Source organism: Rhipicephalus microplus, chromosome 1, assembly GCF_043290135.1.
Source record: "Rhipicephalus microplus isolate Deutch F79 chromosome 1, USDA_Rmic, whole genome shotgun sequence".
In the NCBI taxonomy this organism is placed as follows: Eukaryota; Metazoa; Arthropoda; class Arachnida; order Ixodida; family Ixodidae; genus Rhipicephalus; species Rhipicephalus microplus.
The window spans coordinates 255,155,415-255,167,665 of record NC_134700.1 but is presented as its reverse complement, the minus strand read 5'-3'; the positions used below and the strand labels follow the sequence as shown (position 1 = coordinate 255,167,665).

Here is a 12,251-nt window from a genome sequence, read left to right as displayed (position 1 = left end):
TGAACTGTGCTAGTTGCCCACATCAGTAATGTTCCATTTGCAGGAGCACGTGAAATAGCTCCAGGTATGCCAATACCTCACAGTTAGCAACACCTAAATGATAACAATGACACAGCCATGCAGGCAGTTCTTGTTCTTTACATTCACTACAATAACCGTAATTTATGCAAGCTGACACACAAGTAGCACTACTGACAACTTCACCAGAGCAGTAGTCGAGCAGTGCTGTGACTAAAGTGCATCCGATACATCTGTTCCCACACGTAAGCCATTACGTACACTTCTTTGGCACGACTGCACATGCCTCTGGCTACCTTGATGGTAGGTGCTGACATCATGCTTTTTGGTCAAATTCCTCATTATTAAAAAAAAAAAACACACTTTTTTTTTCTTTCCTCCCAAGATAAAATCACAGCCATATCTCTCTTCCAAGCTCATCTACCTACACTTCAAGCACTGTTATTTCACTCTTGTAATGTCCCGTGACTTGCTTGAGACTTATCCGTCACAGTGGAAGCAAATGCAAGGTAGCACGAACTTCCCGCTGCCTTCAGACATTTATATTGTTTCTGACTACATCAGGAGCTCAAACCTTTTCTCCTGAGACGATAAATCACAGCCACTTCTCTCCCAGCCCGTGTCGCAGGAGCCACTGCACTGCTGCAGTCACGGTGCCGTACCCGTCCAGCCCAGGACACTGCGTAACCAACGAACGTGACGCACCACCAACTCGTCTTGCCATTCCCCACAGCCCGACGCTCGCTGCAGAAAGGCCTCCTCGGCTTCCGCCCAGTTGGTGGCACCACGAGCTTTCTTGGCCTGGGTCTCCCCATTCGTGGCAGTCGGATGCAGATGCCAGAGGCAGAAGCGCCGGTGCATCCAGATCGCTTCGTGGCCAGGGTACGAGAGGCAGAGCTCCTCGCACAGGGCCAGCTCCTTCGACAGCAGCGGAATACTTCCCACGCGGCGCAGCAAGTACTGCCGGTAATGGAAGCCGCTGCAGTCGGACACGTGACTGCGGACCCACTCACGGGTCAGTTGAATCTCGGATTCCAGCATCTGTATGTATCGGTGAGAATCGTCAATATCGAAGAGACCCTTAGGGCAAATAGCACATTACATCAGAGTGAAAGGAAAATAGTTGAGAAAATTTGAAACACTGATATTAGTACATGCAGCAGCAATTTAGTAGGCAAGAAATTAAGGTAATTGTTGGCCCCAGTTCGTGCCACCAACACGTTTAAAAACACAAGCCATATGACGTAGTATGGCTGCTGTAGAACTAATAACAAGTACCAAAACTACTAAATAACAGAAAAAAAAACATTTCAGTACATTACAAGACAGAATAAATTGGAACTAGCACATTTCGGTATAGTTCACAAAAAAAAAAAGATCTTGAAATGTATTTTTGCCATGCTGTGCTCAACTAAAGCTCCTGGTTCCGTTGCACCTACACACCGATTGTTGGGCAGTACAGCAAGTACAGGGCGGGCTTGGCTACATCGGTGGGCTGTTCTCAGTGGTGGGTGTTTGAATTGCACCAACAATACGCTAAGCACTAAGACGCAAATTTTTTTTTCAGATCAATCATTTTCATGGCATGGAACAAACACTCTGTGGTTTCTGGAACACCATTTTGACAATCAATGATGATTTGACATGAACCTTTAGTGCACCTTTAAGGTGGGATGTGGCAGTATGAATGATCAATTTGGTCAAAATATTCAATTTGTCAATATGTTTTTTTTTTTCTGCAATCGTCACACCATATTTTTTTCATGATGAAATATTAGATTAAAAAGAAATCTGACTGATCTCTATTTCTGGGAATCATTACAACACAAAAGTGAAATGTGTCTTCAAAGAGGTAGTTCAGCATTTATTGTGCATTGTTTTGCCAAAAGGGCAAAAGAATGAATGCTACAGCAACAAATTGCAAAGTAACACGAAGAACAGTAAGCAGCTCAAAACTTGCAGCTTGCACCTCAAGCAGAAAGTGCAGACTAAATGAGCATACATATGACATGCACGGCCTAACAACTGTCACCGCCCAAGTAGGTGACACGCTGCATGCAACTAGCCAGGGATGATCGGTTCCCCGTGGCAAGACCGCGCTTCAGTGCCATGGCATCCGTTCATTGTAAAGGTGGTTGAATTTGCTTGTGAGCATGCAGTTGGTTTCACTCAACTCGCAAAGAGGTCCAACTTGTCACTAAAGGAATTATTACTGCTTTTAATAAAAATGCGTGAAAAAAGCGTGGTCACTAAGTGCACGTTTCAAAAAGGGAGTCTGATTAGCAACCACTTAAAGGTGAGTTTGTATTCGCATTTGATCTCAAGTTATTCAAACCAAATCGCTATTTGCATCAAACGTACTATTTACTATTGAAGTATGGCACAAGCCTAGCAGAATTTTTTACTCACGAGAGGGTTACCATGGACAAAGGTGTCCATAAGCCATATCCTGTATGTCCAGGCATAGTAGTTGCACCTGTACTTCTCGGCAGCGGCAAGGCACACCTTGAGCTCCTCTTGTAGAATGTTATTGGCGCGGTCAGTGGTGTAGCTTCGCAGGTTATGTTGCATAAGCCATCGCCTAGAATAATAACCACAGCCAGATAGTGAGCTCAGTCAGCAGTACTCATTTCACGACAGACAACATGTGTGGAACTTAAGGGCCAAGCTTCCTCACTAAAGCTAATGCATCATGCTAGTACAGTGCCATAGTTACGGGGAAAACGACAAGTTGGAGCTGTAGGGGCATAGCCAGAAGTTCCTCTTGAAATGGAGGAGGGAGGGGTTCGAAGCTCTTCCCTCCCTTATGTACAGCAGTTAAAACTCCATCTAACGAAAGCCTATTTATTAAAGATCCCAATATAATTAAATTTCCTGTCAGGTATCTATTGAGCACAATGATGACATCAACCTGAATTAACATGACAAACTTGACTAAACTGACATTTTCCTTAGAATAAATAAGTAAAGACAGAGGTGACTTTTTTCCAATTTTGACAGAAACATGTATCTCTTCGAGCTTCAGCTCCAACGCTGTCATTTGAAAAAATCTAGGTGGCCCAGTCATGACCCTATCTTTATTTTGATAAGGCTACATGTCAAAAGAACAACGGATCTGCAGACCCAGCGGTCAATAGAGCTCTCAAGTACCGGATAGCACTGGGATCCCAGTGGTTCCTCATTAATTCACTGTGCATGCATCAAATGAAAGAGATCCTCTCCCAGCAATTTTGTTGCTCAACCAACTTGCACAATGAGTGCATTCATAAGCCCGTCCATGAGGACCAGCGTGCTGTCATAGCTTCACTTGATGCAGCCCAAGTGTCTACATGGCCTGCGTCGCTCAAACAGTGGATGTCACGGCTGCCCATATGGACTTCTCACATAAGCAGGCATTGGTCAGCAGCAAATACAGTGCTACAGTAGCTTTTTGATGCCGCCACAACAGAAGCTTGAATTTTCAAGAACTGAGAAACTTCTTTCTCAGTTTCAAGCAGCTTCCGATTTAAAGAAGTGGTTTAAGGGTTGTTATCACTTCGTTAAATTGAGTTTAAACTGTATAGAAATAAAAAGAACTACAAACAGTACGGCATCTGCATACTACACTGTTCACAATTTTTTAAGCAGTTGTAACCAAGCTGGTAAAACTCGCAGCATCTCTTAAGCATTCACTTCAAATGACTCGAAGGCAAAAGCCATCCTCTTTTCTTTCACGGTCGACATACCGACCCTGTTTTAGCCCTCTTTAAAATCTTTCCACACCTAAATCGATTTGCACTGCCTCGAAAACCTGAGGCACTTCCCTTGGTTTTGCATTGCCTCCGTGATTAGACCACCATAGACCAAGTTGCAATGCCACGTGATGTCATGCGACATTCCCCCAATGCGACGCCATAACCATGTTTTGGATTTCTGTTTGTACTTACTATTGTACTCCCTCCTTGTTATGACCCTCAAGCGAGGGTTGACAGTATTAAAATATAATAAAATAATAATAACAACATCACAATCTTTAGCAATCTGCGACGTCATCACGTGATAGTGATACAGTATGTTGCATCGCTTGCCCCCGACACCACAAGGTACCAACGGTCAAATTTTCCATTTGTTGACGCAGACAAGGCTCTTGCTCCATTAAAAAGCCACAAAGGTCGTGCATGATAATGTAGCATCTTTTTATTAACACCGACATAACAGCACGATGAAAACAAATCGAACGGCAAAGCCTTGACACTTCTTGCTGTTCACGTTTGTTTCATCACCCCAATGTGTTCATGCCTGTGTTTCTACATGCACATACATATCATAAAAATTATGACGTCGTTCAAACCTTACAAGTCGCCCTGTGGTTATGCCGCATTGGGTAAACATCATCTATTGATGGCATCATCGCAATCCCACTCTCAATTGAAGACCTCAGTTCCAGAATCTGACACATTATCTGAAGCTTCTCGTTTTATAAAGCTGCTCGTTACTTCACTAGAGTGCAAAGGCCCATGGCTATAGTTTGAAGAAAAAACTGTCTGCTATCGTGATGGAAAGCTTCAGCTGTGAAAAATACCATGCATGCCAGAAGAAGCTAATAACCATGAAAGATAACCTCGGAACTATAAAGTGAACAAGCACGCAGTCAGGCCATTGTCTGCTTGCTTATCTACAATGACAAATCCCACAGTGCTCTTCATAACTGCCAAAGATTCTCTTCGTTAATATGTTTGTTCTAACTCATCTAAAGATTGTAAACATGCAAATGAAAGCAATATGGGTAGTAGTTCCAAGGCTCACCTGTGCGAGAATACTTCTGAGCACTTTGGCTTTCGTGTCAGAACAAGCTGAGAAAACTGAAGCTCCTCGTGAAACGTTGTCTGCTTGCACAAGAAGAGCTCTTTTCTAAATGAGAGGAAATGCATTTGTCAAAAATCATTTATCATATTGTGCCTGCAGAACTTCATCGCACATTGTAAAACTGAGCTTCCCACCTGATATTCCAGGCAAGCTGTACATCCGGATTTATGAGGATAACTATTCTTGACCATCCAAGAACAACATCTTTCTCTGAAAAAGATTAAAATTGTGCAGTGTTAGAAGTGAAGATGATAACCACAATGTGCAAACTGATATCTGGTTACAACACTGACTTGTGAACGTGACACCTTTAACAATAATGCCCAGAACTAGGTCACTTTGTAAAATTATGCACTGTCAAAGTTTAAAGAGAAAATTTAATTAAGAAAAACTTTGCAAAAAAGTCCAGCAAGGAGAGAAGATTACATAATATATAAAATTATAATTTTTAGTGTTGTGGGTCAGTTCTTAATTTTTCATGTTTTGTGTTTCATAAAATTTTAATTACACACGGCAGCCCATGTTCCAGCATAATACACGACCACAGTAAGGGCACGTAGCCAAGTTTGCCAATTTCATGTCCATAGGGTTCCACATGGGTTCGGCATATTCGACAGTGAAAAAAATGAGCCACTTTTATGTAATTTTGTTTTGCATGTAGCAACTGTCAATGTACAATTGATGCAGCCTACAATTACTATAGCCCAATTTCTTTGGAGCTTTATTGCTGGTGTATTCAATATTGTCACGCACATTTCTCATTTTACTGTATTCAGTTTATGCCTCAAAAGACTGTCAGCATTGCTCAGAAGAAAAAGCGCCTTCAGTGTTCGAAAACCTTCACAGTAGTAGTACACCGTCATGCTAAGATTGTGCGCAAGAGCCGAACATTACAGATTCTTCAGGAACATAAGTGGCCGCTAGCGATAATGCTGGAATATTTGGAACCACATGCATAAATGACAATGCTCATCACCGCTTGTCAGTTGACCGACGGCCGACGCTCTGTTCGCCGCTATCAGTGCCAGTGTGTATTGCTGCAATTCGACTTTTCGTATACAGGCCACAAGTTCAGCCAAATAAGCAGTTTTGTCTTGGACACACAATCTGCTGTCGTTGCCACTGTCACGACCACATGACAATATGCTTGGACTAGGACATGCTGTACGCGAAGTTGACGCAAAAGAAACATTTGCATGAATATGAAAAATCAGAACTGAACCAGACTTCAAGAACTTATTTTACTTAAAAAAGCTCAAGAAATCTAAGAAAATTAAAGATTACGGATGCTCACATGCACCGTGAGAATCAACATTATGTGAGCAGTCTGAAAGGAGGCTGCTAGAATGCATTATATAATGTTATTCCAAGCATTATGAGGTTGGCCTCCTTAATAGGTTGTGAAGCTGCATGCATGACACAAGCATAACAGGCAAGAACACTGCCTGAAGTCTAGCTCAATGTCAAACATGGCACTGGCAGTTGCGTGTAAATCCAAACATCAGTTCAATCAGAAAGAGATAACTGCTCAGTGGCAGCATCCGTCCCAACCAGTATTTGTTGGCATGTTTCAGCGGGGATCAAGCAGCACTAGACTATTAGAGGAATCAACAGTATCAAAGCAGTGATGCGGATCTGGCACCTTAATGGTGTATGTATAAAACTAGAGAAAAAGCAAATCGTCAACACAATAAATAATCTGAAAAGCGTCTCAATGCAACTGCTTGCATGACGAAGTTTCCTCACAAAACCATCACAACTGTTGCAAATGCAACAGCTGCCTGGGTGCACAAGCTTTTGGCTGGTCGACTTGCGGTATTTAATGTCCCAAAGTGACTTGGGCTGTAAGAAAGGCCATATTGGACGACCCCAGACAATTTCAACCTGTGGTTCCTTTACTTACACTGACATAACACAGTACAGAGTCCTCTAGTGTTTTCACTACATGGAAATGCTACTACTACGGCTAGGATCCAACCAACAGCCAAGCACTGTAGCCATTGAGTCACTGCAGGGGCCAACTCACACAGGCCTGCACGAGGGACATTCTTAAGTGTGATCTATTCCACCTGGGTCTGTGACACGATGGCCCAGAGCTTTAATTTAGCCATTAGAACACCTTTACTCACAAATAATAGCATCACAACGTTGAAGACTATATGCGGTAAGAGCGCCATAGGCCAAAATGCTAGGAAATGCTTTGCAGTTATAGGACAAAATTTCTTCAGTAGAGGCTGGCCCCCTTCTTCAGCAATCTCTTCTCGATACATTACCTGTATTCTAGCCTTGGCAATGCTACCTCACTTTTAAATGCAAATCAACGTTGGCTCGTCGATGTTCTAGGAATGAGGGCAATGGCGTTTAACTTTTGAATTTGGCTCATGGGAAGCAGGCGAGTGAGGTAACATACTCATAAACACATGTAATAAGTCAACCTGAAGTACTGATGTAGCTATACAACAGCTTATATAAAAACTGTTTAGCTCCTGCAAAAGGCAAACTATTGTGTGTTAGCCCCATTGCTCCATGCACCGAGTCCTCTTATCTTGAATGTTGCCATATACACTCAAACCCCATTATAACAAAGTTGCATCTAACACGAAAATACGTTCATTATAGGCAAAACTCGTAACAAAGGTTTATTTCTAACACTATATCTATTGCAAAGACTATTTTTCCCTTATTTCGTTATAACCCATATTACGTTATATGGGGCTCGTTATATCAAGGTTTGAGTATGCGTGGTGCTGTTGTGAAGCAGTTTCATTATTCTGTGCATTTTTTGTGGTCTAAGCATCAGCGTTGAAATGTTGTTCCTTCTATACAGAAGCTTAGCTCTCATCTGCTCTTATGAATAATTTTAGCATAACTTCTCTTGTGAATACACGAAACTGAACTCTTGGGTGAACAAACTCTTATATATTTTTAGTAATTATCCTTTGGTTATATAAACAAACATGAATCAAATTGGTTCAAACAATTTTTTCTTCATTCAAAATTACAAAGTAACTGAACTTCACTGAATCACAATGGAAATCTCAACAAGACATCGTTTTAGTTGGATGAAGAGAACACTGCAAAAAGAATATTCCTGTAACACGACACAACTCACAAAAATGAAATGATGAGGAAAAGTTGAATGGCAATGAATTCGCATTTCTCCTCAAACACCACAATCATACCAAAAAAGCGCAATCAATCCGAAACATTTTAAACACAGCCTAAAAATTTTGATAAAGCACAAGTCAGTCTGTTTATCTCCAAAACTTTTTTATGCAAGTAATACCGTAATTACTCGAATCTAATGCGCGCCTTTTTTCCGGTTAAGCGAGTTCATAAATCGCATGCGCGTTAGAATCGAGTACGAACAAAAAAATTACGGTCAATCTATTGCCATCGGCAAATCCAAAATGGCCGCCCCCTACGTGCGTCGGCATGGCGCGTCGGCCATTTCTGCCTATGTGTTTCCCATGTGCGGCACTTCGTACGTGTGCTGAGGAGTTCGTCATCTAGTAGTGCATTAGCATCGACGGCGTGGAAGGGCTGACTTCAAAAACTCGAGTGCACCACGATGCCGCTTTTAAAAGAAAAGTCATCGCGTGTGCAGAAACGGACGGAAATCGGGGCGCATCGCGGTCGTTCGGAGTTCCCGAAACGTGCGTGCGGGACCGGCGGAAACAAAAGCAAAAGATTGTCAACAGCAAAGCTTCACGCAAAGGCTTCAATGGACCACAGCAGGGTCGGTTTCCGCAAATTAAAGAGCTGCTCGGCGAGTATGTGCTTGAGCAGCGAGCGGCACAGCGGCCCGTGACGACAGAACTGCTCCAAGTGCGGGCTATGCAATTAGTCTTAGAAAAAAGTCTAATGCGGAGCCAGTTTAAAGCGAGCAGGTGCTGGCTAACTAACTTTATGAAGAGGAAAGGCTTTTTCCTCCGAAGGGGAACATGCATATGCGAAAAGTTTTGCGAAGGAATACGATGAAAAGCTTCACAATTTTCAGAGGTTCGTCCTAAACTTGCGGCGCAACAGCGGCTACCTGCTTGGGCAAATCGGGAATGCCGATCAGACACCTCTTTACTTCGACATGCCTAGCACCACAACCGTCGAGAAGAAGGAGGCGAAGCAAGTTCATGTGCTGACATCGGTCCACGGTAAAACTACAGTGACGGCAATGCTCTGTTACACGTCAGATGAGCACAAGCTTTGTCCGTACTTCATATTTAAATGGAAGACGCTCACGAAAGGAATCGTTTTTTCGAGTGGTGTGATCGTGCGGGCCAGCGAGGAAAATGGGTGCGCGTTGCAATCGATGCCTTACGTTTTTTTTTTTTTCCGCGGTGGAAATCGGGTGCGCGTTACAATCGAGGGCGCAGTAGAATCGAGTAAATACGGTAATTAACATAACATGGCCTAGCAGCCAAAGGCATGTGCACAAAGATCCTATAGCGCTATGTATAATTGAAGAGTCAAAATATTTGGCTTGCACTGAAAACTTTGTCTGCAAATATAGTAAGTAAACTACAGCAGCTGCTGACAACATTGTGTACAACCACTACATAAGAGCGTTGACTCCGTGCTTTAAAGTACCACATATTATTTAGGACTTTAAAATGAAAGCAAAACAATGCCATTCATCTCCTCCACAGTTCCCCAGTAGTTTGAGGCGGCATATTTGCCACCACTTAGGCAGGTTCATTACCCTTTCCAATAATTCTTTAAAACCCCGCACCATTCGATACGCTACATCTCTAGGATACACTGCCCAGACTGTTCCTTGCGTATAAATGTGTGCAACCATTTACACAAGCGCAACGGCTTTCACAGGGCACAATAGACAAGATATGAGAAACAAATGCATGCAGTGTATCTTCAGCTATAGCCTGCCCTATTAAACAATTGGTGAAAACATGGGACAGGCATGAAAAAGCTTGTGCTTTATGGAGATGCTACAACTACATATTGCATTATATTAGTAATTAAAAAAACTATTTCTTATTTGTCACAGCAGAAGGCCTAAACCTCAAAAACTGGCTGCAGAGTACATTTCATCAAGACTGAATGGTGTATGCACCATGGGAAAGTGCCCTTTGCAATGCTAGATGACAGTATCAGCAGTTAAACATGGGATACTGAACCCTCTGAATTTCCCAAATGTTTCATTGGGAATCATACCAATGTAAAGTACAAACAATAAATTCAGCTGTCCTAGATGATTACAATAAAACAGATACTTTTTGTTGTTGGAATAATTCACTGCCTCTGTTACTTTAGCTTCCTTCTTCTGCATTGTTCTTGTATAAAAGTTAAACCAATACAACATGACAAAAAGCCACGGCATATCCTCAGGCGAAAATTACTGAAATAAGAATCACCAAGGCTACGCAGTTCTTGCATACACGAGAAAGGAGAAAGGTTACTGGGATGTACACAGCACAGCTATGAATATTTCAATGAATGCCATGAATTTTACATATTTTTCTGTCTTGGTTTCAATAAATCCCACCAAACTTTCAAGCGGTGCATCGTGATGTGCAAGCAATACACTCACCATGCCTTGCAATGTTGTTGCGTGCTTCAATCAGCCTTGTGTATGCATAACTATACACATGAGGAACACACCAGCTTCCAAGAGCCAAATGACCATCCACACACACCACTGGACTGCGATTGCAGGACGAGTTGCTTACTGGAACCACGTCGAACTCTTTCCTGTCAGAGTAGTAAATGCTTGTTAGTTTATTTGAATGCTACTTACTGCCACACCACACTGTCATAACAAACAAATTCCTTTAAATCAAACATCCACATTGATATTACAATTGATCACAAACACGAACTAAAGATGCAGATACGTGTTCAGTGTTGAAGGAGAATAAGATATTAATTGAGGAGAAAGTAGGAGAGGTAGGCCTGGAGAGCATGCCTCTGGCCTGCTACTCCTCACAATAGAATAACGGGAAACAAGAAGGACACAAATGGAGAGGTACAGGTGCAGGTAGCTGTGCTGTAGTATGACTAACTGTACATGTTTCGTCCTATGTACACGTGGGTGCTACCAAATACGCGCAAAAGTCTTCGTATAGCACACACTCTAGAGACGAAAATCTACATCTGTCCACTTGGGAAGTTCATCATGACTTTTAACGTGCATTACGCATGGTAAATATGTCTCCATGTAACCAAATGTTTCTCCTCCGAAAATTGGCCGCGAGTCCAGACAATTAATCGTGCACTTAAGCGCCTTTTGCTGAGCGGCATATTCATGGCACATGCAGAAGATGTGGTGTACAGTCACATGAGCAACAGTCGAGACACGTGCAGCACGTACACAAGTGGTTCCTTCTTAAAGACGTTTCCGAGATCTTGCAAAATGCGCTCGGCAAGCGATTCACTCTCCATGGTAGCCATGAACCTGCGAAATAGGAAAGCGTGATCAGAGGCACATCAGAAGACTTGTACAGATCCCGGCAGCCGAGCAAATTGCAGATGCTTTTTTTAAACAAGTGTTTCGTTCTGGGGTTTTACGTGCACAAAGGACGACATGATTACGAGGAACCCCGTAGTGAGGGAGTCCAGATTCCTATGGACCAGCTATGGTTCTTTAACGCGCACCTAAATCACAGCTGAGGCTTTCCGTCTACATCGACACCGTTAGGTGCTTACGCGCGGGAAACATAAGGCAATGTAATTAAATAGCACGCCTTTGTATAGAGAGTAACAAAATCCGAGCGATACAGTATATGCAGACACAGGCCTTCAATTAACGAGAGCCAGCTTGCAAAAATGTGCTTGCAAAAAAGTCGCACTTGGCAACAGCATAAGAGACTACTTGCGATCTACTTTGCCGACTGCGCCATATATGACGCAGCAAGTAGACTCGAGCTTTACCTGTTCGATGCCCTTTTCTTTGATGCTCCTTTGAAGACAGACTCTAGTATTCACCACAAGATGCACCGAGCCATGCCGAAAGTGACATCGCAGTCGCCTTGTAAGCGACGAGCTCTTGGCAATGTGCGATGAGCGTAGGTAAAAACGAAAATAACAGTCATTACAAGACTTGATTTTCTATCAACTATGTCCTAGAATCGTGCTACGGGAAGCAACTGCGGCAAATTAGAGCTCGTTCAGGCCAATCTGCTGTATTAGCGAGGGCTCAAGTCTCGTTGCTACCCATTTCTTGTTTATTTTTTCGTGCTTTGATCGAAGTCGAAGTCGATGTCAGCGAAGCCGGCAAACAATCCAGCGAAGCGAAGATGGAGAAAAGACGCAGTTCCGCATGCAATTCATAAATTAGTGTTTGTTTTATTACGGAGTAATTTGTATTATTGATAATATGTTCAAAATTTATATATTATTTGTATGTTTGTACAAAACCTAATAAAATTTTG

At 42.6% G+C, this 12,251-nt stretch overlaps 1 protein-coding gene across 1 annotated transcript; it reads right to left on the bottom strand.

Moving 5' to 3' along the window:
* Window positions 1-417: 417 nt before the first annotated feature.
* Window positions 418-12,018, bottom strand: temp (protein prenyltransferase alpha subunit repeat-containing protein tempura). The gene is made up of 7 exons (XM_037435275.2): window positions 11,752-12,018; window positions 11,192-11,275; window positions 10,412-10,572; window positions 4,998-5,073; window positions 4,804-4,908; window positions 2,428-2,599; window positions 418-1,059 (listed from the first exon to the last, which is right to left on the bottom strand). The coding sequence occupies exons 2-7, from the start codon at window positions 11,269-11,271 to the stop codon at window positions 667-669; spliced, it is 987 nt and encodes a 328-aa protein (XP_037291172.1). The 5' UTR covers window positions 11,272-11,275; window positions 11,752-12,018; the 3' UTR covers window positions 418-666.
* Between the last annotated feature and the right edge of the window lie 233 nt (window positions 12,019-12,251).

Coding starts and splice junctions, on each gene's coding strand:
- temp (XM_037435275.2), bottom strand. CDS start 11,271: ATGGCTACCATGGAGAGTGAATCGCTTGCCGAGCGCATTTTGCAAGAT. Junction 10,573..11,191: donor TTTAAGAAGGAACCACTTGT/GTACGTGCTGCA, acceptor CTACTCTGACAG/GAAAGAGTTCGACGTGGTTC. Junction 4,909..4,997: donor CAGCTTGCCTGGAATATCAG/GTGGGAAGCTCA, acceptor CCTCTCATTTAG/AAAAGAGCTCTTCTTGTGCA.